Below are 24,849 nucleotides of genomic sequence, written 5' to 3'. Positions count from 1 at the left end.
ACTCGCTTTTCAGTGTCCACCAAAAGTTTTGGCCAGTCACCCCGTTTGCTCACATGTTGTCTGTGATGTTTCCAGCCACAGCAGCAGAGCTGACTAGTTGTGACAGAAGCTGCAAAGTCCCAAACATTTGCCACCAGACCTTTATGGCAGGTCTGCAGCCCCCACGATAGGCGATTTCCTTCAGATTTCTGAGCTAACCATGAATAAGCTAACAGTATCCAAGACACGGGGACAGACTTCCTTCAACTCTGAATGCCAGGATGACACCACACCCACAATTAGCAGCACTGCAGCCAAAGCCCAGCCAGCACCAGCAGCACGGCCTGTCGATCTGCCCGATGCCTATAAGCAGGTGTCCAAGCAGAGCAGCCCGACCCCCCAGCTCACCATGCGCCCGGTGGGGTGCCAGGCTCCACCAGCTCACTGCACCTCAGAAAAGGCCAAGGTCGAGTCCTATATATCAAAAGCTGTTTAATTATAAGATATGAATAGAAGCAAGGCCAAAACTGCAAACGAAAACTGTAGGAACTAACATCACCTTCAAATCCCATGACAGTTGTCTAATTTCCAAAACAAAAAAGATTCCCATCTTTGACACCCATGTACAAAATGGCTTAGATTAAGGCGCAGGCCGAGGGTCAGACAGGGTCCGCGTGGGTCCTTTGCCCCGGCCGCCTCATGGCTACATCCAGGTCCCGGCCCCAAGGAGTTCCCGTGGGGCCTGAGGTCCAGCTGCTCTCCCTTCCCGGAGAAACAGGGAAACGGGTGGAAGACATCTTGTTTTCTGAGGAATAAAATTTCTCCCTTGAGAAGTGTGGCTAACAAAGACGGTGTGCGAGTCTGTCTGGCGCTGGTATTTTTGGAGTGGATCACGGTTTGGTCCGTTCCCATGGTCTACAAGGGCAGGACCGGGACCCCGTGGCTGGAAGGTCTGTGCCCTCCGTCACTCCGATGGAAAATCTTCTGAACATGAGTCTGGAGGTCGCGTGGACGGACAGGGAGGAGCAAGGCCCCAGGCCGCAGACAGTCCTGGTGGTCGGCAGCCCCAAGGCACCTGTCGTTCCGAGTGGTGGTGACACATGCAACATGATGGTGGACGGAGGGTGCCGGGAATGGGGCCGCTGGGCCAGCTCCACTACGGCATGCCGTGAGGTTCAGAGGTAGAAAACAAAACGCCAGTTCCAAACATTCCCCCACGCTCCAGAAGCTCCTCGCAGATGCTCACCTTGCTCGTGCTGCAGCTGGGGGCCGGGGAGTCGTGTGCTGGGATGCAGTCAAGAACGTGCAGATGCCCATGATGTGGAAAGGGAAGCCCCAGTCCCTTGTGCTGAGGCAGCGGAGCCGACACAAAGGACAGAGCCAGCCGTTGAGGGCTCCGGGGTGCCGGGCCTGTGGACCCCAAGGACCTGGCCACCCGGCCTGGTGCCCGTCCTGCCTTCAGGAAGGGCAGTCCAAGAGGTGACACCACTGGCATTTCGGAAAGTCGTGGCTATTTATTAAGACATGGAGGGGTTGGACGGAGCACAGGCTGCAGACACTCCCAGGTTGACGAAGGAACCAGGATCAGGCTCAGACCAAGAGCCCCTGTCCATGTACCACCAGCTTTGCTGGCAGCTCTTACCCGGCTCCCCAGCCTGTCCAGAGGCGGATCCAGACCCCATGCCAGCTGGGCTGAGGGCCTGAGCCCACACCTCCAGGCCTGGCTTTCGGCATGTGGACCAGCTGCGCTGCGGAAGGAAAGCCATGGCCTTCGGGGCAGACCCCTCCCCTCCGGCCCAGGACGGAGCATCTCCAGGGGAGCCTGAAGGAAGCAGCAGCATGGTGTAAGCACCAAATGTGGCAGATGTGCAGCCATCAGTGGGCAGAGGTGACGCTTCCTGCCCTTCTGAGGTTCCACCGAGACTCCAACTAGGAAGATACGGGGCTGGGATGGCGGGACGGGGACCTCGGCGGTCCCAGGGGTTGCAGCAGCCACATGAGCTGGGAGCAGGGCCGGGGGTCCAGGCGTGGCTGGACTTGAGATGTGAGCATTGGCCAGACCAGAGCACCAAGTTGGGGAATGGCAGGTCCAGTCTTGGAGGGACGGCAAGGGAGTCAGGCTGCACTGTCCTCCTAGGCTGAGGTGCCTGGCAGGCCTGGAGGCTCAGGGGTGTGGCTGGCAGGACTCACGGGTTCCTGGGTGGACACACCGGCCACATCCTTGGGGTCAGCCAGTTCTGGAGGCTGCTCTTCGGGCAGTGTGGGCTTGACCTGTGCTTCTCCTGGAGGCTGCTGGGAAAACACAACCTCGGAGTCTTTCAGAGGCTGTGGGCCTTCGGCTGAGGCTGGCACCCAAGGAGGCTGAGGTAGATCCTTCTGGAAGAGGAGAGAGCCCGCGGTAAGGTGTGGGCGAGGCCAGTGGAGCCTCAGGGGAGGAGAGGCAGGAGTCACTGTGCCCAGAGGGTCGGGCTCTAGGCGGGGGGTGGGGAACCTTTGTTCTGCCAAGGGCCATTTGGGTATTTATAACATAATTCACGGGCCATACAAAATTATCCACTTAAAAATTAGCCTGCTGTATTTGGTCAAATATTTAATTAACACCCCTAATGCCGTGGCAGGGCCAGACGAATGATGTCACAGCCCTGATACGGCCGTGGACCAGGCGATCCCCACTCCCTACTCTGGGCCCAATCCCACCGGCCAGCATGCAGGCCACAGGGAGGGGACCTGGCGCAGAAACCTGGCCCTGACATCACTGGCTCATGCCCCCGCGCCTGACCTGCCACCAGGCCACCAGTTCTGTGGCAAAGCCAACGCCCATCGGGACCGAGACCCGTTGAGGACCGTGGGCACTGACCCAGGAGGCTTCCCCAAGGGCCTGGGAAAGGGTCTGGCTACAGGTGGGGTTAATGAATGTCAGACCTGGAGCCCTGCTCCTTTCCTCAGGTCACACCTCGCATGGCAGCCACATTGCCCCCTCCACGGGGATGGCTGAGCCACCAGAGCAACATGGACACAACACCCAAACCAAAATCTCTGGAAATGGGGAGACACCAACACAGGATGGGGGCTGCAGGGTTTAGTTGTAAAACTAGAGGCTTTACTCAACTTTAATTCTAGTTAGGGCTTATGGGTTATTATTTCTCGCAGACAGTCATAGCAAACTGGTATTCACCGCAAAGCCACTGCCCGTCCAGAACATGCCCAGCTCCCCGCGCCACAGGGCCAGGGCGCCACTGGTGATCAGCGTGCAGGGCACCAGGTAGAGGAGGGCCGGCTGGCCACGCTGCATGAGGGCCAGGGCCATGAACGTCACCAGGAGGCCGATGCCATAGGCTGGAGGGACAGAGATAAGCAGTGTGTTACCTGGGCCAGCGGTCCCCAGGGCACACCCTCCCTCGAAGGAATGCTGGGAGCACGGGGTACCAGACATGACACAGGGACAAGCCAATGAGATTCGGGTACTTCCAGAAGTTAATGGAACCTTCTGGTATCTTCCAGGACATATGGACCCCCTAGTCCTCAGGGGACAGGCAAGATATGAGTCAGGTTTCAATGAGAAGACAGGAGGAGCGGAGAGGCTGGAGAGAGGACAGGACACTGGGGAGAGGAGGGGACATTAGGAGAGGAGGGGACACTGGGCAGAGGAGAGGACACTAGGGAGAGGAGGGGACATTAGGAGAGGAGGGGACACTGGGCAGAGGAGGGACACTGGGCAGAGGAGGGGACATTAGGGAGAGGGGGGGCACTGGGCAGAGGAGGGGACACTGGGCAGAGGAGAGGACATTAGGGAGAGGAGGGGACATTAGGGAGAGGAGGGGACACTGGGCAGAGAAGGGACACTGGGCAGAGGAGGGGACATTAGGGAGAGGGGGGCACTGGGCAGAGGAGGGGACACTGGGCAGAGGAGGGGACAATGGGCAGAGGAGGGGACATTAGGGAGAGGAGGGGGCACTGGGCAGAGGAGGGGACACTGGGCACAGAGGGCGGCTGGAGGTGAAGTAGTCACGGGCTTTCTGACCGGCAGCTGGCAGCTGTGGGAAGGGTCTGGAACCACAGAAGCAGCTGAAGTTGTGAATGTGCCCAAATACCTCATTTTTATAAGCTTTTAGTTAGAAATATAATTCTGAATTACAATAATGTACGTGCAGAATTAGGAGATCAAATCTTTGATAACATAATCGTGACCCTGGAAAAGAACCATCTGTTCCCAGGAGCCTCTTGGTGAAGCAGGAGGGTGAAGGGGGTGACGTGCAATTCGCTCTCACAGCTCAGAATAAACCTGCATTACACGTGCGTGAGTGTAGCTATCTGGCCACGTATGCACACACATGCAGAGAGAATGAAGTGAGGCAACTGTAATGAATCAACCACTGGGCACTGGGCGAGCGGGAGTGTGGCGTCTCCTGGACTAATCGTACAACAGTGATCTTGGAGTTATTTCAAAGGGCCAAGTTACAAGAAAATCAGCCTTTACCTGGAAGCTTCCTCCAGAGCCCAGAGCCCGTGCCCAGCACCCACCTGGGCCTGTCCCGACCCTCAGCCCGCATTTCCCAGTGGTGTGCTCACCTAGGGAGGGTCCTATGCAAGCATGGCGGTGCCCATGTGTCCTAACAGTGACTTCAGAAGGCGGACGGTGGGAGGATGCAGATGTCTGGCGGCTATGTAAGATCTAAGGGCTCCAATGATGGGAACTACGGGGACCTTCTGGCACACGGTTCAGACAGGGAAGCCCCTGCCACTGTGTCTTTACAGAACTGTTTCGAGGACTATAACGTGGAGAAATGTTCAGATACAATGAGCAATTGCAGGCACCAGGGTTGTGATCCTTGCAGGATCCTTGCTGGGCCTGAAGGCCAGCCTGTGCCCTCTTGGTGCTACAGTGACACCTACAAGGTCTCTCCACTGGTGTAGAAGCTGCCAGGCCTATGCACTCTGCTCTCTGCCCATGACGACGGGCAGGGGGCAGGGGACAAGGGAACACATCCCACCAGCTGGCTCTCTGCAGAAGCAGGCAGGTGTGGACAAGAGCATGTGCATGACACACTTCTCTTCCTTGAGAGCTGACAGGGTGGGGACAAAAAAAAGGATTTTTTAAAATCCTTACCAGATAATATTTTCCCATTGATTTTGAGAGTGGAAAGGAGGGGAGAAGGGGAGAGAGAGAAAGAGAGGAGAGGGATCGATGTGAGAGACACATCGATTGGTTGCTTCCTGCACACACCCCAGCCCTAGTCAGGGTTGGGGATCGAACCTGCAACCCAGGTATGTACCGACTGGAATCGAACCCAAGACCCTCCAGTCCACAGGCTGATACTCTAACTGCTGAGCACACCGGCCAGGGCTAGCTGGGAAATTTTTTAAAGCAATCAGGGCTCAACAGAAAATGAGAAAATATCACCTTTGTGTCATTGGCTTTGGTAATAAAAGAAATGAAAGAAAGAAAAAGAAAGGGAGGGAGGGAGAGAGAGAGAAAAAGAAAGGGAAAGAAGGAAAGAGAAGGGAGGGAGGGAGGGAGGGACCACCGGATAACAAGGAAGAAAGAGAGGAAGACAAAAAGGAGACAAGAGAAAAGAGAAACAACTGCAACAATCACAGAAAGTGAGGAAAGGGACTGTGCCGTGAGCAGAGGCTGCGCCGCCCCCTCCCACCAGCTCCGTGAGCCGCTGAGGAAGGATGGGGGTCCGAGGGCCACAGCCTGGCCCTCCTGAGCGGTGCTTACCGATGGTGCAGGCCACGAAGTAGACCCTGGACGACTGCACCTGGATGTCAAACCTGTGGCAGTACGCCACGAGCAGCCCTGGGGGAAGGAAGAGAGCATGGCCAGTCCTCACCGGAGCCGGGGAGCCGGGGAGCCGGGGAGCCAGTGCCCCGTGGGAAGGGCTGGGCACTGAGCATGGTCTCATCTAACAGCCATTATTGCTGTTTCACAGATGGCCACACTGGCAGCTCAGAATGGAGCTGTAACCCAAAACCCTGGGGCAGTGCACATCCCACAGCACGGAGGGGCAGGGAGGTCCTGCCTGGTGGACTTGGGGCACAGTGGGCTGTCAAGGCCATACTCTGTCCTGGGTAGCCAGCCCCAGGCAGGCACGTCTGTGTAGCCATGACCCACAGAACAGAGCTGTCCCCCGGGGCCAACGTGGGACTACCTTGACCATGCACCACCTACCAGCCCCCAACCCAACACGACCAGGACACCTGGGTGCCCTCAGGGCTGAGGGGTGACCCACCCATGTGCCCAGCCCCTGTACCTGGGACCAGGATGTCCCCAAAACCCAGGAGGGAGAAGGGCCGGTCGCACAGGGCCAGTGGCGAGGCGTTCAGCCTGGGCACCTTCAGGACCATGGGCAGCTGTGGGAAGAGGAGGCAGCACCTGCAGACCAGCCCAAGCCGACAGCTCCCCTCCAGCCACCAGGGTCTGAACGTACCTTCTCACGTGTAGCCGAGTCCGCAGGCCCGGTCGCTACTTCCACCATGATACTGTTCCCGCTCTAGCACAGGAGAGCCGCATCAGCGTGGGGCGGGGGTGCGGCGAGTGTGGGAGGGGCAGGGCAGGGGCAGGGGCTCCCACCTTGGTCAGGAAGGGCGTGATGAACACGAAGAAGATGTCATAGATGAACAGCACCATCAGCAGCAGCGTGCAGGCCTGGGGAGAGGCGTCCTGAAGGCCGGCCCAGGACCCCCGGGCACACAGACCCCCCGGCACAGACACACAGAGACATCCCCACACCCTCGATTCCCCTCACAAGGCTCAGGCTATTCCCACTGGGATGAAGCCTTTTCGAGCGTCTGACCACCACCTGCCCCAGGCCTTGGGCCACAGGAGACGAGGGAGAGTGTCCAGAGCGACGTGAGTGGAGGGCTGGGCAGGGCGTACGGCACTCTGGGTTTCCCAGTTGTGGGACAGGTGGCCGAGGTGAGCCGGTGGGAGACATACGCTCCGTGATGGGTCAGCTCCGGGTCTCGAGAGGTGATGCCCTTCACCTTTCATCCCCACGCATTTCTAAGTTTTTCCACCAGATCTTACAGACAATAATCTCGGGCCCCCGGCTCAGAGGAGAGGCCAGGACAGAGCTGGGTGGCAGGCAGGTCTGGCTGCTCCAGGCATGGGGCTGACACAGGAAAGGCCCTCAGGACTCGGCTCTCCAGGGGCCCCACCCCGGGCCCTCACCTTGAAAGTGGGGAGGCGGATGGTTTTGAGCATGTAGAGACAGAAGGCGATTCCCAGCGCATCCTGGAGGATCCAGGCCCACCTGCAGGGCAGAGCAGCATCATCTGCTGGGACAGGTTCTATCAACAGCCACCAGCTGTCCGGCCCCTCCCTCCTCAGACACCTTACCCACACCAAGCGTCTGAAACACCCCGCACTGGGCCTGACCTCGCCATGTTTCCAGGGCTCGGGCACTGTCAGAGGCAGCAGTGCAGGTTCCAAAACCCGGGGGACGGACCCCACTTCGTTGGAACAGGCGGGGCAGTGATGGATGACAGGGCCAGGGGTAAATGAACCCTCCACTCTGACACCAAGAGGCCAGAGACAGACAGACATGGCCGGGCCTCTGTCTCTACGGTGGTGGCTCTCGTATCCAGATCACAGGAGGAGTGAGAAACGTGCCCGGCCAGGTGACATCCTCTTTCAGCCCCGTGGGAAATTAGGGCTCAGACCCACGGGCAGGCTCTGAGGGTGAGCATCTGGAACCCCCCAGAACGGTCCCACGGGAACAAGCAGCAGAGGCAAGACCATCTCAAATATCTGCATTAACCCAACACTGTCAGGCGCTGCTATCCCACAGCCACACTCCCGACCTGCAGATCAAACCTGTGCTGTGAGGGCCTCACCTGGAGGCTCCAAGACAGAACTAGCGTGACAGAGGGGCCAGCAGGGACAGGGGGCATTCACCCTGTGCAGCCCCACCGGCCAAGGCCTGGGGTGGTACAGCCCCAACCTCGCCAGCCCTGCCTGGGCTGTCCTCTTCCTGCCTCGCCCTGCACCTTGGCCAGGATTCTGCCTGCCCACCTCACTCATCAGATGCTTCAGACAAGGGATCGAACGTCTCCCCGCCAGGGCAGGTTGAAGAACAAGGAAAGTTCGAAGGTGGTGGGTGGGCACCTGTTGGCTGCCTGCACCCAGAGGTACAGGAACCATGGCCCGTTCTAATTTTATACAACAGAGAAGTGTCTTGGCTTAGATTTAACTGTGAGAATCCGGGTTCTCTTTGTGTACAAAGGACTCAAAATATTTTCCCATTTTCCTTCTGCCACTTAAATCTGTTATGGCTCCAAAAGGAGGTGCCGCCAAGAACATTTAACTGCCTTGGGAAAGGCTCATTGAGAGCGCCAGATGGTGTCAGCGATAGCAGGAGGGGGCTGGGCGGGAACAGGCCTGCTCTGTCCTCCTAGCGCAGCCCGGGCTCCAGGCCACAGGACAGGCGCACCGCCCTGCAGGGGAGGCCGAGCTTAGGGTAGCAGGTGCTCGGAGAAGCAAGCCAGCCTCCCTGAACCATCCGTGAGGGTGCTGGCTGAGCACACCCCCTGGGCACCACCTCGGGAGCAGTGGGGACAAGTGGCGCCAGGGACAGCGTCCCCTCCCGCCGCCCAGGGCCCCATGGCGGCCGTCCTGGACAACACAGCTTGGGGTGCCCAGGCCAAGAGGGTTTGCAGCATCTCATATCCAGATCCAATCACTGTGCAGGTGGCACCCAGACAAACCAAATGAAACCAGACGCAGGAGGCAAGCAGGGCAGCCACGGCTGGGCAGCCACGGCTGGGCAGCCGTCAGCGGAGCCCAGTCAACACCTGGATGCCATTCGGCCACTGCTTCCAGGGGACTGAAAGGAGGGCTTTTGATAACCACGGAGGTGAACTGGCTCCAGGTGCCCCCAAACGGCCCCGGGGAGGTACAGGAAGACTGCAGTCCAGCACTCAGAGCATCTGAGGACAGCCCTCAAGAGGGAGGGGCCCCCCAATGGCTGGGGGCCTCCTAGGCCCTAGGACCTAGGGGGCTGTACTCACTGGTCCTCATTCCGGAAGATTGCCCACACCACACTGACACCCACGCAGAACAATGCCAGGAGCAGCATGTGGACCTGAGGGCACTTGTGGAAGTAGGGCAGGCTGCTGTTGCAGACCCTGACGGGTAGGGGAGAAGGGGGCAGTTGTCATGGGCAGCATGCCCTTCACCCCCGAATGACCTCTGACTCTTCCACCCTTGTTCCCACCCAGCACCCAGACGGGTCATCTCAACTCCTACCCACAGCCCTCAGCCCCCTCGAGTCCAACTCCAACAAGCCCGCTGCCCAGGCCTCCTGCTGTCCTCCAGGCTCTGCTCTCAAAGGGGCCACTCACCACCCTGCCCACCCAGCCTGCCCTCCTCCACTTCCCGTTCTCTGTTAAACCTGCCCACAGTCCCCCTGAGGTTCCTAAGAGCAGAGGAAGAGTCAGGTGGGGACAGGCACTTTCCAAGCCAGTTTCCAAGCCAGCCTGCCCACAAGAGCCCACAGGAGCTCAGGAGAGCCCATGGGAGCCCTCAGCTTAGTGCCGTGTCTCCTGGCCTGTCCCCACCTCTCACCCTTATATGGCAACCTTAAAAGGTCTCATCCCCCTTGTCCACATCCTTGAGTAGCTGCCCATCTTCCCTATAAGAGCCAGATTGGGCCTCTGGTAGCAGGGAGCCTCCAGGCCTGAACCACCAGTGCATCCAGCCAGGTGGCCCAGCCTTGCCCTGCCCTGCCGGGCATCCCTACCCAGTACCCACATGCACCCACATCATCCAACTCGGCCCCTGCGTCCCCACTGGGCCTATCTGCCCTGGAATGGAAGGTGGGGAGAGGGAAGCCACTCAAGAGAGGAGGCGGGAGAACTGAGAAAGCCCATTCTCCTCCCCATTCTGTCCTCCTCCCAAGGTCCATGAACACCCAGCAAGCACTGAGTGAGTACCTGCCATTAGCCTGCGCTGTGCCAGACTGGCCAAGGACCACGGGAGAGTGGGGGGGTCCTTGAATCATGGAAGCAGAGCTTGGAGCCTCAGGGGCCAGAGGACGGGGAACAGTAGTTGAGCCAAGGAGAGGCTGTGGTGGAGGACCTCAGGAACAAAGCTGGGGGCAAGGGGCAGGGTGGGGCTGGGCAAAGGCCACCTGAGGGAGCTCACCTGCATTTGCCAAATGGCAGCCTCTGGACCAACGGCGACAGGCAGCTGTAGAGGCCCGTGGAGGAGGCCAGGCAGAAAATCCCAATGATCACGTAGACTGCAGAGCAGGGCGCAGTGAGGGAACAGGCGGGCTGCGGGCCCCAGCCACCCCCAAGGGCCCCGTGCACTCTTGCACTTGGGCAGGGTGACCTTCACCCAGTAAAGGAGGGGACAAACCCACCCGGAAGCCCTCCTGTCACCCTGCTGTCCACTGGACTTCTCCAGAGGAGCCACGGCCGCGGAGACCCACCAAGATGGTCGTAGAAGTAGTAGAGGAGCACCAGCATGGAGCAGCACATGACCACAAAGACGCAGGTCATGACGGGCGTCACGTCCACAGCCTCGTCCTCCTGCTTCTCGGGCTCATCATCCCGCTTGTGCTTCATATACCTTCTTGAGAAACACGGGCCATGAGGACGCCTGGCCAGCTTGCACAGCGCTAGGACTAAGGGCCAGAGACTGGGAAGGACTGGCAGGGACAGCTCATCTGTTGGCCTGTCCGCCCTCTCCAGACCCACTATGTGTCCCCAGGGCCCCTCCAACAGGAGAGCCAGACCTGCCCTTGGACCTCACACCCTTGTCCAGGAGCTCAGGGTCCTCGCAGACAAGGCTCCCGGTCACCCACTATGAGACGCCCTTGAACACCACTGGGACTACCCACAGGCCCTGTCTCCTGAGTGCGCCCGGGCGGCGGGGGGAGGGGGGGGCCCTGGGCTCACATCCCAGTGCCAGAGCACAATCTCGGGGAGCGGGACCCAGCGGGCCTTTGGCTGGGTCTCCCAGGTATTCACAGCAACTGTATTCCAGAAGGTTCTCTGGAGTGTGGACACCTCTCTTCTAAGCAGTCCTGTTACTTTCACTTCCCAGCATTAGGGGCACCCATCAGTTCCACATGTGCACACATGTACACACAATGCGCACACACGTAAAGGAAGGATACTTACTTCTTCACGTCCCGGCTCCCAGCCCAGTAGCCCCCAAGGGCAACAGTGCCGACGGCCATGATGAAGATGATGACCATGTTGTAGTCCAGCATGGGCTCGTGCGGGGCATACAATGCTGCCCTCACCGATCGGCCAAAATTCTGCCTCGGAGAACACATCAGAATTCAAGGCCAAGGCCCCCTGCCCTATGCCTTCATCCACCAATCCTGACCCCAAAGCAATCAGCTCTGACGTAACAGGCTGTGCATGAAGACAGGCAAGCAGCCCTGCGTGCGAGAACACAGCCCTGCGCCGAGATATGCGTGTGCTTGCATGAGGTGCACATCACCTGTGTAACATCGGGCGGCCCATGGGGGACCCACGGGGAGAGGCGTGAGGCCTGTGCTTACTGTGAACTTCTGGAAGTTTCACAAAGACTGGAGATTCTTGTTTACTTATATAATGATGCTCACCCTGCTCCAGACCCAGCTCCCCAAATCAAAGATGAACATGGGCCTCAGGTCAGACAGGCCTGGGCCAGGAGTGTGCAAGCAGCAGAGAGAGAGTGATGCTCGTTCTCCATGTATGGGGAGCACCAGGCTGGCCAAGCCTGGAGCCTGGATTACTCTAACCAGCTGCACAGAGCACTTCAGGGCCATGGTCTCCATTCCTGGCATTAGGTGGCACTGGAGGCCTACCCTCACGATGTGGCTGACTCATAGTGGGCAAGACCCAACCCTGGCCAGCCCCAGACAGGATGGCCTTGCCACAGGCCCTGCCCACCACCTACTCAGGCCCCAGGCCCAACACACTTCAGGGGGAGGGACCCCCTACCTTAAAAATGTCCAGCATGTCTTTGTAGCTGAGCAGGGCCACCGGAATGCCGATCTCCTCATACTGCGTCTTGTTGCCTCCTGGGGGGACCTGGGAGTCCAGAGGAGGCAGATCTGCTGGCTGACCAAGGCTCACCCAGGATGGCACAGACAGCCAACCCCTCCTGATGACATGGCCCACAAAGCTAGCTAGCCCTCTCTCTAAGGAAGGGGAAGATTCCCTCGTGTGTGCTGGGTCATCAGGTGCCAGCACAGGAGGGGGACACACCAGGAGGGAGGCCTACAGGCTCGGCACCACCCACGAGGGGAGGAAAACCTTAGCCCTTCACTCAAACCTTGGGGTCAGGAGCCAATCCATCTGGCTGGGGGCAAGTCTCCGGCCGGCAGGTGGACCCATGCCACCCACTCCTTAGAAGGCACCCCCAGAGCTCTGCCTTGAGGCCCTGTATCCCCCAATCCACAGGACTGCTCTGGGATAAGACCCCTCCAAGATGAGGGTCCAAAGGCCTGAGTCAACAGCCGGTCAGCAAACCAAACTTCTCTCTCCTGGCTGTGGCCACCCGTTCCTGGCCAGCACCCATGCCCACTTTGGTTGGGGCCCAGGGGCTCCACCCGGCTTCCCTTTGGGAACCTCCCTGGGTAGGTCCTATTGTCCAGAAGGGCGGCCAAGCAGCTGTACCAGGGTCTCCTTGCTGACGACGAGCAGCCCGTGCGCCCCGCTGCCCTGGGCCAGCCTCACTTTGTCGTAGAAGGTGCAGTTCCCCCGAGTCACCAGTGGAATCTGGTTGCTGAAGCCTTTGGCAGGGAGGTCGGATGCAGAGCAGAGCATGGAAGTCGTCCAGTCCCTCAGCTGCAAGAGAGACTGAGGGAAGGCAGCGCTCACAGGAGCTGTTCTAGAAGAGTCAGGGAGGGCCCCAGTCCTCACGGGAACCAAGGCATCAGAGAAACCTGCCCAGCTGTGCTGAGCCTTCAGTATCCAGATCACCAGTGAGCGCCATCCTGATGCCCCCTCCCCTTGGGTCCCCCTGGACTTCAGGCCCTGGCACCAAGAAAGGGTGAGAGGTGGAGGGTGGACAGGGCCTGCAGACACACATACCAAACGCACGGCAGACAGGAGGGACAGGGGTGTGCGCTCAGAGCAAACCCCTCAGAAATCCTCCCTGCATCTCCAGATCCACCTTAGCACCCATTATGAATGGAATACAAGGGGCAGGAGCGTCAGCCTCTGTGGTGAGAACTCACCCACAAGAGCACCCTCCCGGTCCTCCGAGTGGAGGAAGGAGGCCAGACCAGGGAGAGGGGTCTCCTACAAGAAGAGCAGAGCCCTTGCCCCGCCCTCTGCTGTCACTCCTCTCAGGAACCCGCTGGCAGCCAGCCCCCATCCAACACACGAAAGCCTGGCTGAGGTCTCCACCAGAGGCCATGTCTACAGAGCACTCCGAACAGATGTCTTTCATCCATGACCAAGGAAACTGAGGTCCGGAGAGGTTAACGGGCCCCGTTAGGGCTGCCCAGACCACCCCATAGCTCCCAGCTGAGGTCCTTCGGAGCCCTTTCCCCGGGCTGGCTCTCTGAAAAGGAGAGTCTCTCCAAGGGCCCCTCTGGACACTGGGCAGAGGAGGGGAGGGATGACAGCAAGACAGACAAGATCCCAAGCTGAAAGGGGTGCTCAGAGCCACCGTGCTCAGACCCCCTCTCCCCCCCCCCCCCGAGTCCAATACTCACCGCCTTGCTGAGGTCGTGTGGCAGGTGGGCCCACTGTGGGTTGTAGAGGATGCAGTAATCCTTGCCTTTTGGGCCCCCCGTCTCGGAGACCACGTGTACCATGCCATACTCACAGGCCACCTGGAGCAACGAGGCAGGGGGCAAAGAGCTCAGGGCGGGGGCCGACCATCCATGACATGGGGTCCAAGTTAAAGGAGGACACCTGTGAAGGCTGGGATGGTTTCCTCCCTCAGACAGGACAGAGAGGACACACACAGAAGTATCTCACGATGGAGAAAACGAGGGAGGGCCGCGAGGACAAGTCTCCCTAGGGAGACCTGGGTGTGACCTCAGGCCTGTCAGCACCCAGCCAGGGGCACGCACCACACCCACAGGCCCCGGCCCCTCCTGGCCCCTGGGCTCTGTGGAGCTGAAAGGGCCAAGCTCTGCACTCTTTGGGCTCCTAGGCCTGTCCTTCTGTAGCTCTCGCTCCCCTTGGGCTATAGGCACCTCCAGACAGAGCCAGGGACTGCACCCCTGGGCTCCCCGGAGTCTGCCACAGAGACAAGCAGGTGGCAGCTGCTCCCAATAAAGGACACAGGATGGGGACGGTCATCACCTGGCACAGTGAACCCACACCGAGGATGCGGCTTTGCCAAGGTGAGGGAGGCGGAGGGGGCTCTGATTTGGCCAAGGATCCTGATAGACTGTGCTCCAACACCAGGTCGCAGGCAGCTGGGCCCTCTGCGAAAGCACAGCCAGGCCACTCCGAGAGCTTCCTACCCCGGCCCTGGTCACCTGGCAGTGGTGGCAGCATGGAGGACAGCCCAGGGTGCCCCAACCTTGAAGTCTGAAGGCGGACACCAGGCGCTGGGTGCAAATCCCACTTTCCACAGTCCCCAACTGCCACTGTTCCAGTCAGCCCATCAGCTCTGGCACTTCCATGTGTCACCTGAGTGAGGCGCTGACTGCCAAAGCAATGCTTACATGGTGCCAAGCTCCAAAGAAGCTGTGTGTTCGGGGCCACCCAGCTTTCTGGGAGGGGAGGGCAAGGAGGTGGACTGCCTGAGGCCCACCCAAGGTCTCAGAGCACTTCACTCAGGCAGCATCCTGACATGCCTGCCTCTGTTCCCGGAGAAACCCCACACACCTCACATGTCACCTCGTTCCCTTCACCAAAGGCAGACTGAGGAGGCCCCTCTTCCAGGTTCTCCCCACCAGACTGCCCCCCAAGGGTGCCCTTCATTCTGGCCCTAACTACTGTACCTGGTATATGCCCCCTCCAATGCTCAGAGCCCCCTGGCACCTCCTCACCCTGGGACACGTGGGGAGCAATAGAGTCCCTCAACCTCCAGGCAGGGCCAGAGAATGCACCCCTGGTTTCCCCAGAGTCTGTCACAGAGACAAACAGCCCACCTTCTGTGTTTGCAAACAGAGTTTTATTGGAACACAGCCACCCTATGCCAGTATGCAGGGCCTCTGGCTGCTCTTGGCTGCCACTGCTGAGTTGGGCAATTGCTTGCAAAGCTGACAAGATGCCCTATCTGGCCCTTTCTGGAAAGTTTGCTGAACCTTGATCCATGGGAGCCAGGCTGATGATGAAAACTGTCATTTATGTAAAATGGAAAGTGAACAGAAACTGGATCTTTTTTTTAAAGTCATTTAAGCCTGGCTGGTGTGGCTAAGTGATTGAGCGCTAACCTATGAACCAGGAGGTCATGGTTCAATTCCTGGTCAGGGCACCTGCCTGGATTGTGGGCTTGATCCCCAGTGGGGGGGGTGCAGGAGGTAGACGATCAACGATTCTCTCTCATCATAGATGTTTCTATCTCTCTCTCTCCCTCTCCTTTCCTCTCTGAAATCGAGATATATATATACATACATATGTGTGTGTGTGTGTGTGTGTGTGTGTGTGTATTCCCTCCCCCCACAAGCACACTTCATGGACTTTCCTCCCCACAACCTGTACAACTAAGCCTGTGCTTGTATCAAATGCCACAAAGATCACGGTTTCACTTTGATGAGTCCCCTCATCCTCTTGAGTTAAAGGAACGGGGAGAAGTTCTTCAAAAGGGCCCAGTGATACACTTGCCCATGTTCCAGCACAGCCTGTCCCAGCTTAGAGAACCAGAAACAGTCAAGGCTACCAAGGGCAAGCCATCTTCTGACACATCGCATTCAGAGCAGGTCCAGGAACTCCCAGAGACACTCTGCTTATGGATTACTGTGAAAGCATCCACATCAGGGGCTTGAGAGACTAATGGGTCCAGGCTGGGGCAGTCTTCCTTTCTCAGATGTAGTGAGTTCTGAGGGCAGAGAAATGAGGACCCAGATGCTTGGAAAGAGAGGTTTGGGTATAGAACAGTGTGAGGAGGGGATGGGGACGAGCGGAGGGGGCACAGGTGCAGGAGGGGCAAGGAGGCAGGTGGAGGAGAGGTAGGGAGGACAGGTGCAGGCCAGGCAGGAGGGCACTAACATTAGTTAAGACCTGATGAGTAAGAGCCTCCATCTGGCCTTCATATACAGCTCTCACAGCAACTGAGAAGGGTGGGTCTATTAGGGAAAGTCAAATCCCTCATGGATCACAAAATGGTAGCGAGTGTAGGGCTGTCAGCAAGCACCCCTCCCGCCCAGTGGGGAGGAGAGCTGGGAACTGGAGGAACCATAAGGAACCGCACCCAGCCAAGGAGGGAGCTGCGTCATCTCAGGGCCTATTTCCCACGGGGTTCTGTTCTGGGAAGAGCAGTCCCCACTGTGCTCCTCACTCTCTCCAACACCCTCCTGACTCTCCACACGCAGGATAAAGTTCAAACTCCTCAGCCTGCCTGGATAGGTCCAAAGGCCGCAACACCGTGACCTTCTACCACCGGCTCTGACACGCCCAGCCTGTCCCCCTGGACCCCCGCCTAGGGAGGTCACACGCAAGGCCTGCCCTTTACCCTCTGCCGAAAGCTGCTCCCACTGCTGGCCCTGGCCCTGCCCTCCAGCTTAGGGGGAAACCCCAGCCCGTCTTCAAGCGCACCCCAAGGCTGACATCTTTCTCAGGATGCAAGCATCAGACGACCCGACACATCAACCACCGCAGAGCCCTCACTGTCCCCAAATAAGTCATCAGCTCTCACGCCTCCACCTGGCTCCTGCTACTCCCACCACCTGTACCATCCTCCCTCAGCCCTCAAGACCTGGCAAACACCGAGCAGGCCACGGCTTCCGAAAAGCCTTCCCACGGAGCCAGGCCCACGGCGTCACGCTCCCTTCACGGTGTCCCCGTGACTCTTCACGGCCCTCTCGCTTTGCCCTCATTCAGAATATCTGGAGAGCCCAAACCCTGCCCTCAAACTGCTCAGACCTCAAACTGGCAATTAAACAGGGAGAAGTCCAAGGGCTGGCCAACAGATGGGAGGGGGTATGCTAAAAGGGTCTGGGGAAGGTACGGTTAAGCTGAGACTGGAAGGATGACCAGGGTGGTCCAAGGAAACAAAAAAACACAAAAACTAACAAAAAGAACAAAAGAGCAGAGTGGCTTCAGTTAACTAGAGCTGGAAGGGAGAGACGCTTCCTGGGCAGCCAGATCACAGAGGCCTCCCCCGGAAGCCCCTGACCGGGATGTGGCAAGACCTGACACCCTTTGAAAGAGATCGTTGCTGCTGTGTTAAGAGCGGACCGGGACTGTGCGGGACACGAGCGGCCATCAGCCACCCGCCCCGAGCTGCGAGAGAGGGGGCGGTGGGGTAGAGTAAGCAAGTCAAGGTTAATGACCGCGTTTGTGGGGCTGTTAGGGAGACCGGTCCCCGAGCTGCTGAACCCAGAGGAGAGGGAGGATTTGGAAATAAAAGACGCGCCCCTGACGATGTACATCGGCCACTGCGTGGTCAGTCCCTTACTAGCGCCTGAGACCCTCCACGGCAAGTGACAAAGTAACATGCGGCGGCTCCTCACCCCACGCACCATCTCGCCGGTCCGCGCTCACGCTTTGCTCCTTCGGTAGAGGAGCAACCGAAGCCCACGGCGAGGAACCCTGGCCCAAGGTCACGTTGTAAAAGTGAGACGGAAATTCGACCCCCTCCGGGTTCCTGGCCGCTCCCCTGACACGGCCTGGGTGTCGCGCTGGACAGCTCACCGCAACCACGGGGGTGGGCGCTGGCACCGCACGTAAAAGGGGAAACTGAGGGTCGAAGAGGGGCAGCCACCTGGCCGAGGCCACGGAGGCAGACAGGAGCGTCCCTGGCGGCGGTCGGAGACCCCGAGATGGACCAGCAGGGCCGGAGGGCGGAGGAGGGTCCCCCAAACTTCAGACCCACGTGGAACTGAACGACGATGCAAAGGGCTTTCGAGGAGGAGAAGGGAGCCGGGCCGGGGACAGGTCCGCAAGGTCACGGCGGGGCTCCGGGCCCACGAGCCGCCCGCGCGGGGACGCGTGTCCCCGAGGCTGCCCCCAGGCCGGGACGGGCGGGACCTGCGCGCAGCAGGGTACCGAGAGGCTGGGTCGCCGCATCCGGCGGGACCAGCGGAACAGGCGCAGCCCTCACCTGGGCCGCGAGGAGGAGGCAGGCCGCCCCGAGCCACTCCAGCGCCGCCGCCGCCGCCGCCATGTTGGCGGGTCCCAGCCACAGGCGTCGCCAGATGTTTCCCAGCAACGCCCCCGGGGCGCCGCGCCGCGCCGCGCAAGCGCACTGCATGGGGCGCGCTGGCGTGGCGGAGCGGGGTCAAAGGGCGCGGAGGCGGGGCCTCGGCTGAGCGGCGCGGCGAGATGGCGGTGAGCGCGGCGGGGGCCGGCGCGGGCCGGCGGGGGCCAAGGGGCTGGCCGCGCTGCCCGCCTCACGCGCTCTGCTTCCCCCGCAGGACAAAGAGAAGAAGAAGAAGGAGAGCATCTTGGACCTGTCCAAGTACATCGACAAGACGATCCGGGTGAAGTTTCAGGGAGGCCGCGAAGGTGAGGCACCCGCTCTGCACCCCCTAATGACTTACGAAAAGTAAGAGAAGTAATGGGGGGCAAGAGTGACAGCTGATACCCGGCACCGCTTAGGCGCTTTGCGCGGATAACTCGTGCAAGCTTCCTAGAGGCGCCGGGGCCGGTGCTGCCGTGCCCCTTTGCAGCGGGGAGGCTGAGGCCGGGAAAGGGGACCCCAGTGGTCCACCTGGGGCTGGGATGCCAGACTGGTCTCCTGTGTGGGTCTGCCGCCGCCGCTCCTCACTGGTGCCCCTTCACCGAGTTCCTAAAGAGCCGCACTGTTAACTTTGGGCCCAAATGTTCTCGGTTGTGGAGGCCGTCCTGGACACGTGGGTTGTTGAGCGCCATTCCTGGCCTCCACCCACCCACTGGATGCTAGGAGCATCCGTTAGGCTTTTTGTTTGCTTTAAATATCTATCTATCTATATCCTATATAATCCTATATAATAAAGATGTAATATGCAATGGTCATTAAGCTGTGAAGCATAATGACTGGGTAAGGACTGATCATGGATTAGCAGGAGGGTGGAGCAGCAAGTCATGTGGGGGTGGGGGAGCTACAGGAAGGCGGGGCAGGAGGAGGAGAGCTACTAGTATGTATATAAAAGCCTATACTACCAGTCAACCATTCCATCGACCTGGACCAGTCTACTGGTAGCTATGATGCACACTGACCACCAGGGGGCAGACTCTCAACGCAGGAGCTGACCCCTGGTGGTCAATGCATTCCCACAGCAGGAGCGCTGCTCAGCCAGAAGCCTGGCTCAGCTGGGCTGGTGAGCACAGCTGCAGCCGCAGCAGACATAGCAAGGCCTGGATGAGCCGGAGCAGTGCAGTGCCCGGCCCCAGCTTGGGCTCCTCCCCGGCCACCTGCTTCGCATACTGCTACATCCCTCAGGGATGTTGGACTGCCAATTTCAGCCCCTTCCAGGATTGGGCTGGAACCTGCAGTTCGACATCCCCAGAGGGGTCCCCAATTGCAAGAGGGCACAGGCCAGGCTGAGGGACCCCACTGGTGCAAGAATCCATGCACTGGGCCTCTAGTCTATATCTAGTATATATAATAGCCTAAGCAACTGTTTGACCTGTAGCTATGATGCGCACTGACCACCAGGGGGCAGATGCTCAATGCACAGGCATGGAAACATGGAACAGACTGATGAATCTCAGGGGGGAGGGGGAAGGGGAGAGGACAAGAAGAGATTAACCAAAGATCTTTTATGCATACTAGAGGCCTGGTGCACAGATTCGTGCACCGGTGGGGTCCCTCAGCCTGGCCTGTGGGCCTCTAGTATTTTTAATGATTTCAGAGGGAAAGGGAGAGGGAGAGAGAGATAAAAACATCAGTGATTAGAGAGAATCATTGATTGGCTGCCTCCCGCACCCCCCCCCCCCCCCACTGGGGATCAAGCCTGCAACCCGGGTATGTGCCCCATCAGGGAATTGAGCCTTTACCTCCTGGTTCATAAGTCGACACTCAACCACTGAGCCATGCGGGCCGGCATGTTGGCAGCATCCCTTAGTTTTGACAACCAAAATGTCTCGGACATCGCCCACTGTCCCCTGGGGGGCAGAATTGCCCCTTTGAGGCCAGAGTCCAACAGTCAGTCTCCACATGTGGGCCAAAGGGACCTGTTAAAAACATCAATTCTTGTTTGCTATTCAGCCCTCTGGGGGCTCCCCCTTGTCCAGGGTAAATACAAACCCTTGGTGCCTCTGAGTAACTAATGGGGCTCTTATCTGCCACTGGGCTATAAAGGTACATGTTTTCTCTGCCTGGAGTGCTGTTACCAGGTTAGCTGCCAGAGTCATTTTCCTGCTCTCAACTCAAGGTTTTGGCTCTGGGAAACCTTCCCTGACCCTCCACCTTCCCTGAGGCCTCTTTGTTATAATTTCCTGGTAGTACCTGTCACAGTTTGCAGCTTTATGTGTAAACATGGTTTTTAACTTTGCATCTGCCACTGGAGTCTAGTGAGGAGAAGGCAGTACAGTGCCTAGTCCCTGCCTTTCAGGGGAAATGGGCACACAGAGTGCTGGCATAGTTGGGTATCTTCCTGCATCGGGCGAAGAGAGGACTTGGAAAAGAGGGGTGGGAGTTGGAGCATCACAAGCAGAAGCACAAATGAGTGTGAAGGTCTGCAGGCCAGAGAGAACAGTTGGGAGAGGCAGCAATGGGCAGGAAGCGTGGACGGCCTGTTGGGGCACTGGGGGCTCACCCCCTCTCAGGTGCAAAGATACGTCCTTGGCCAAGGAACCATAACCTGTGATGCTTGGGTTTTGTTGTTGTTCAGTTTTTTTTAATCCTCACCTGAGGAGTGAGGATATTTTTTCCATTGATTTTTAGAGAGAATGGAAGGGACAGGGGGAGGGGGTAAGGGAGAGAGAGAAATATCAATGTGTTAGAGACACATCAGTTGGTTGCCTCCCACTTGAGCCCCATCCGGGGCCAGAGTTTGAACCTGCAATCTAGGTAGGTGCCCTTGACCAGGCCGAAACTCTAACCACTGAGAGGTAAAATTCACATCACAAAATTAACCATGTTAAGGTATGCAATTTAGTGACATTTGGTACCTGCCTCCTGAACCACTGTTGATCTTACAACCTTTCCATTTCTCTTCTCTTGGTGATTCCTACAAGCCAGTGGAATCCTGAAAGGGTTTGACCCACTCCTCAACCTTGTGCTTGATGGCACCATCGAATACATGAGAGGTGAGTGCAGCCAGCAGGACTTGGAGGCCTCCAGGACTTGCGGGGACTTCCTTTTTTTTTTTTTTTAATTTCTTTATTGGTTTCAGAGAGGAAGGGAGAAGGAGAGAGAGACAGAAACATCAATGATGAGAGAGAATCCTTGATCAGCTGCCTCCTGCACACCCCCACTGGGGATTGAGCCCGCAACCCAGGCATGTGCCCTTGGCTGGAATCGAACCTGTGACCCTTCAGTCCGCAGGCCGACGCTCTATCCACTGAGCCAAGCCGGCTAGGGCTGCAGGGCCTTCCTTACTGCTCCAGACCTGCTGTCTGAATGGTAAATGTGGTCCTTGTAGACCAGACAGCTGCCATATACCTTTACTCTGTCACTGTCCCAGCATTCCAGACAAGCTCACTACACCATCCTCTCAGAGACTTCAGGGATGTTGCGGGTATTTTGCTAATCCACCATTACTGATCCTGAGACACTTGCTGCCTGGCTTGGTTAGAAAGATGCCAACTAGCCCTGGCTGGGTAGCTCAGTTGGTTAGAACATCGTCCCGATACACCAAGGTTGCAGGTTCAATCCCCACTCAGGGCACATACAAGAATCAACTAATGAATGCATAACTAAGTGGAACAACAAATTGATGTGTTTCTTTCAAATCAACAAATAAGAAAAAAGAAATGCCAACCTACTCTAGGGCTTGGTCAGCCCACTGTCTCCTGCCATTCCCATGTGTTACTCCTGCGGCTGACAAGGGTCCCCTTATACCATGCCCCCAGTCCCTGTACCCCTAAATCTCAAGACCCTCCACCTGCAGCAGCACACAGCGGTCAGGCCATCCCTCACCCATTAGCCAACGAGTTCTTTTTGATTTTTTGTTTTTTTGTTAATTTTCACCCAAGGACATGCTTCCATTGATTTTTAGAGAGTAGATGGGAGGACAAGAGAAGAGAGAGAAACGTGGATGTGAGAGACACATCGATTGGTTGCCTCCGGCATGCTCCCCAACTGGGGCCTGGATTCAAACCTACAACCCAGGTACATGCCCTTGACTGGGAACTGAACCCACAACCTTTCAGTGCATGGACCAGTGCTCTGACCACTGAGCATACCTGCCAGGACAGCCAACAAGTTCTTCTGCTCAGCCTGATCCAGGCATTAAGGGGATGCCAGCACCTAGGAGGGAGGTAAGGAGGGAGGGTCTTGCTCCTCACGGGACCATTAATGCCTGAGACACGAGTTGCTCTGGTGAAAAGTTATCAAAGCCACAAAGATTGTCACTGGGCCACCGAGCAGAAACGTGGTCAGCTCAGTTGATAAACTCCAGGAGGCCTCTTGCTGTGCCCTCATTTTTTTCTCTGCCTGCCTGGGTCCACCCAGAGTCCCAGCCCTGCCACCCTGGATGGATGAATACCTTGTCTATAAGACAGGCCCACCACCTGGGGCCAGTGGGGAAACCAGGCCAGCTCAAGCATGCAAAGCGCTTAGGGCTGGTTGGCCCTGGGAGGTGTGGCTGCTGCGCCTTCTACAGAGCCTCTCCTACCAGCGTGCTGCCTCACTTGCTGAGCAAGTCTGTGTCCCCTCCTCTCAGTCCAGGACAGCCCCTCAGGGAGGCCCGAATGCATAGCGTATGAGAAGGTCAGGCTCACACAGCTGTTGTCCCTGCAGGGTCTGAGGGTGGACGGCTGCCTCTCAGATGGAGTCTCTGATTTCGCTGGGCCGCCTGGTTCCCCTCCCCCACATCCTTCAGTAATAGTAATGGGGACTTTCAGTCGCTGTGACCTCAGAAGAGCTCCCCTGCAACTTACTGTCACTTCCATGGGGTCCCTCTCACTCTGCTGTTACACACCTTGGACACGGGTGAACAGTGGCCCCGCACGGCTTTCACAAATCTGTGTTCCAGCTGCCTGTCTGATTACACAGCCCCAGGGTCTCCGCTGGCTCAGGTGCCGGCGCCCCCAATTAGCTTCGCTACCCAGCATCCCTGCGGTCCCCTGGGCCTCCGTGTACTCATTTGCAGAATGAGGGCAGGCCTCAGATGGTGGTTTCCAGAACTCTTCTCGTCCATGGGCCACTGCAGGGAGAAGGGCTGCATGTCTGGCTTTGGGAGGCGTTTGGCTTGCTCCCCTGGCCAGCATGTCCTCTCCAGAGTCCTGGAAGGAGGGATGGGGGAAGCGATCAGAGGACCCTTTGATTCAGATCTTCAGACCCCGTCCTGCCCCAGGCATGGTCTCAAGTTCTTACTCCTGCCTCTCTTCCTCCGCAGACCCTGATGACCAATACAAGCTTACAGAGGACACCCGCCAGCTGGGCCTGGTGGTGTGCAGGGGCACCTCAGTGGTGCTCATCTGCCCGCAGGATGGCATGGAGGCCATTCCCAACCCCTTCATCCAGCAGCAGGAGGCCTAGCAGGCGGGGAGGGCACAGACACGGATGCCATCAGACTTGGAGCTGTCCCTCCTGCCTTAAATGCTGCCCGCAGAGATGGAACTTTCCTTTTTGTATAGGTTATTTTTTGTTTTCTTAATAAAATTGCAAATCTCTCATTTCCAGGAGCCCCAGAATCTTGCTTTCAGCCTTAATGTTCTAGCAAAGCTTGGTCACAGGGATCAGTTCAGCTGAGTTGCCAAGCGCCAGCCGTGGTCAGTGATGGGGACTGGGGCATTCCAAGATGACTGAGCACGCACCGTCCAGGCGGGGGACAGGGACTTGTGAGGCTGGAGCCAGGTGCAGACATCCCAGGCCAGCCTGTGGTTCCAGGGGGTGTACCAGCCACCAGCCTTCGCAGCAGGCAGATCCCAGCAGCTGTCTCTGCTCCTCAGCTTTGTCCCTTCAGTGCCTCCATATGCTATCCTCAGTGTCCCCCAAACCAGGGTCTTCCATTCACGTCCCTGCTTACAGCTTCATTCTCACAAAGGACAATGCAGATGGAGTGTGGGCCTCCAAGTTCTCCTGACCCTCTTCGCACCTCCCCTCAGTCCAGCCCCAGCCCACCCAGGGCCTTCCCCCTGCTCCTCTCAGCCCAGGACTCCACCCCAACCCTCTCCTCGGCTGGTCCCCTCAGTGGTCATGCTCATGAATGCCCCATTCCTAAAAGCAGGGCTTTTCCTGGCTCCTGTTTCATAAACTGTCCTTGTTAAGACTGTCCTCCACGGTACTATGCCTGAGTGACAGCAGGGCTGAGGCTGGGAATTGCAGGCTGGCAACCCATTCACTAGCTGGGGTCACACAGGAAGCGGCAGCTGGATGGCTACCTGTTCGTCATAGCCACCAGATAAACCGCTGGCTCCCTCCTAATCTTGGGATCTGGGCTCTGCTGTGGCCAGACCCAGCTGCTGGGAATTAGGGGCCCAGGGGCCAGCTCGCACACATGCTCATCCTTCCTGCCATCTGGCCCTGCCCACCTCCTCCAGTCCCTTATTAGAGGCCTCATTCCAGAGCCAAAGCCTCCAATCGCTGGGCACTGGCGGTGCTAGCCTAGCTGTGGGTGGGTTGCACCCCCAGGGAAGGCTGTGACCTAGAACCTGGGCACGCCCAGCATGCCAACATCCAAACCTCTGCCTCGATGTCGGGAAGAT

General features: G+C 58.2%; 2 protein-coding genes across 10 annotated transcripts; one reads left to right on the top strand and one right to left on the bottom strand.

Moving 5' to 3' along the window:
- Nucleotides 1–454: 454 nt before the first annotated feature.
- Nucleotides 455–18,272, bottom strand: SPPL2B (signal peptide peptidase like 2B). 9 transcript variants are annotated; one of them, XM_036313078.1, is made up of 15 exons: nucleotides 18,155–18,272; nucleotides 13,647–13,766; nucleotides 12,601–12,783; nucleotides 11,923–12,012; nucleotides 11,110–11,249; nucleotides 10,416–10,558; nucleotides 10,127–10,223; nucleotides 8,992–9,108; nucleotides 7,154–7,235; nucleotides 6,554–6,628; nucleotides 6,411–6,473; nucleotides 6,234–6,333; nucleotides 5,702–5,779; nucleotides 3,155–3,315; nucleotides 455–2,355 (listed from the first exon to the last, which is right to left on the bottom strand). In XM_036313078.1, exons 1-15 carry the CDS (start codon nucleotides 18,215–18,217, stop codon nucleotides 2,113–2,115), a joined length of 1,755 nt encoding a protein of 584 aa, XP_036168971.1. In that variant the 5' UTR covers nucleotides 18,218–18,272; the 3' UTR covers nucleotides 455–2,112. The 9 variants fall into 9 exon arrangements, 8 of the variants coding, with proteins under 8 accessions (XP_036168971.1, XP_036168974.1, XP_036168973.1 ...); XM_036313081.1 differs by having other exon boundaries at nucleotides 455–2,352; XM_036313080.1 differs by having other exon boundaries at nucleotides 10,416–10,555.
- Nucleotides 18,201–23,821, top strand: LSM7 (LSM7 homolog, U6 small nuclear RNA and mRNA degradation associated). Its single transcript, XM_036313087.1, is given in 5 exon segments — nucleotides 18,201–18,320; nucleotides 18,322–18,381; nucleotides 18,468–18,558; nucleotides 21,214–21,285; nucleotides 23,538–23,821. Coding segments are annotated over 5 exon segments (471 nt in total). The 5' UTR covers nucleotides 18,201–18,215; the 3' UTR covers nucleotides 23,681–23,821.
- Nucleotides 23,822–24,849: the final 1,028 nt, after the last annotated feature.

The sequence above is a fragment of the Myotis myotis genome, unplaced genomic scaffold, assembly GCF_014108235.1.
Source record: "Myotis myotis isolate mMyoMyo1 unplaced genomic scaffold, mMyoMyo1.p scaffold_m19_p_6, whole genome shotgun sequence".
In the NCBI taxonomy this organism is placed as follows: domain Eukaryota; kingdom Metazoa; phylum Chordata; class Mammalia; order Chiroptera; family Vespertilionidae; genus Myotis; species Myotis myotis.
The sequence above is the reverse complement of the archived record's forward strand: the minus strand, read 5'-3'. Positions and strand labels throughout refer to the sequence as shown.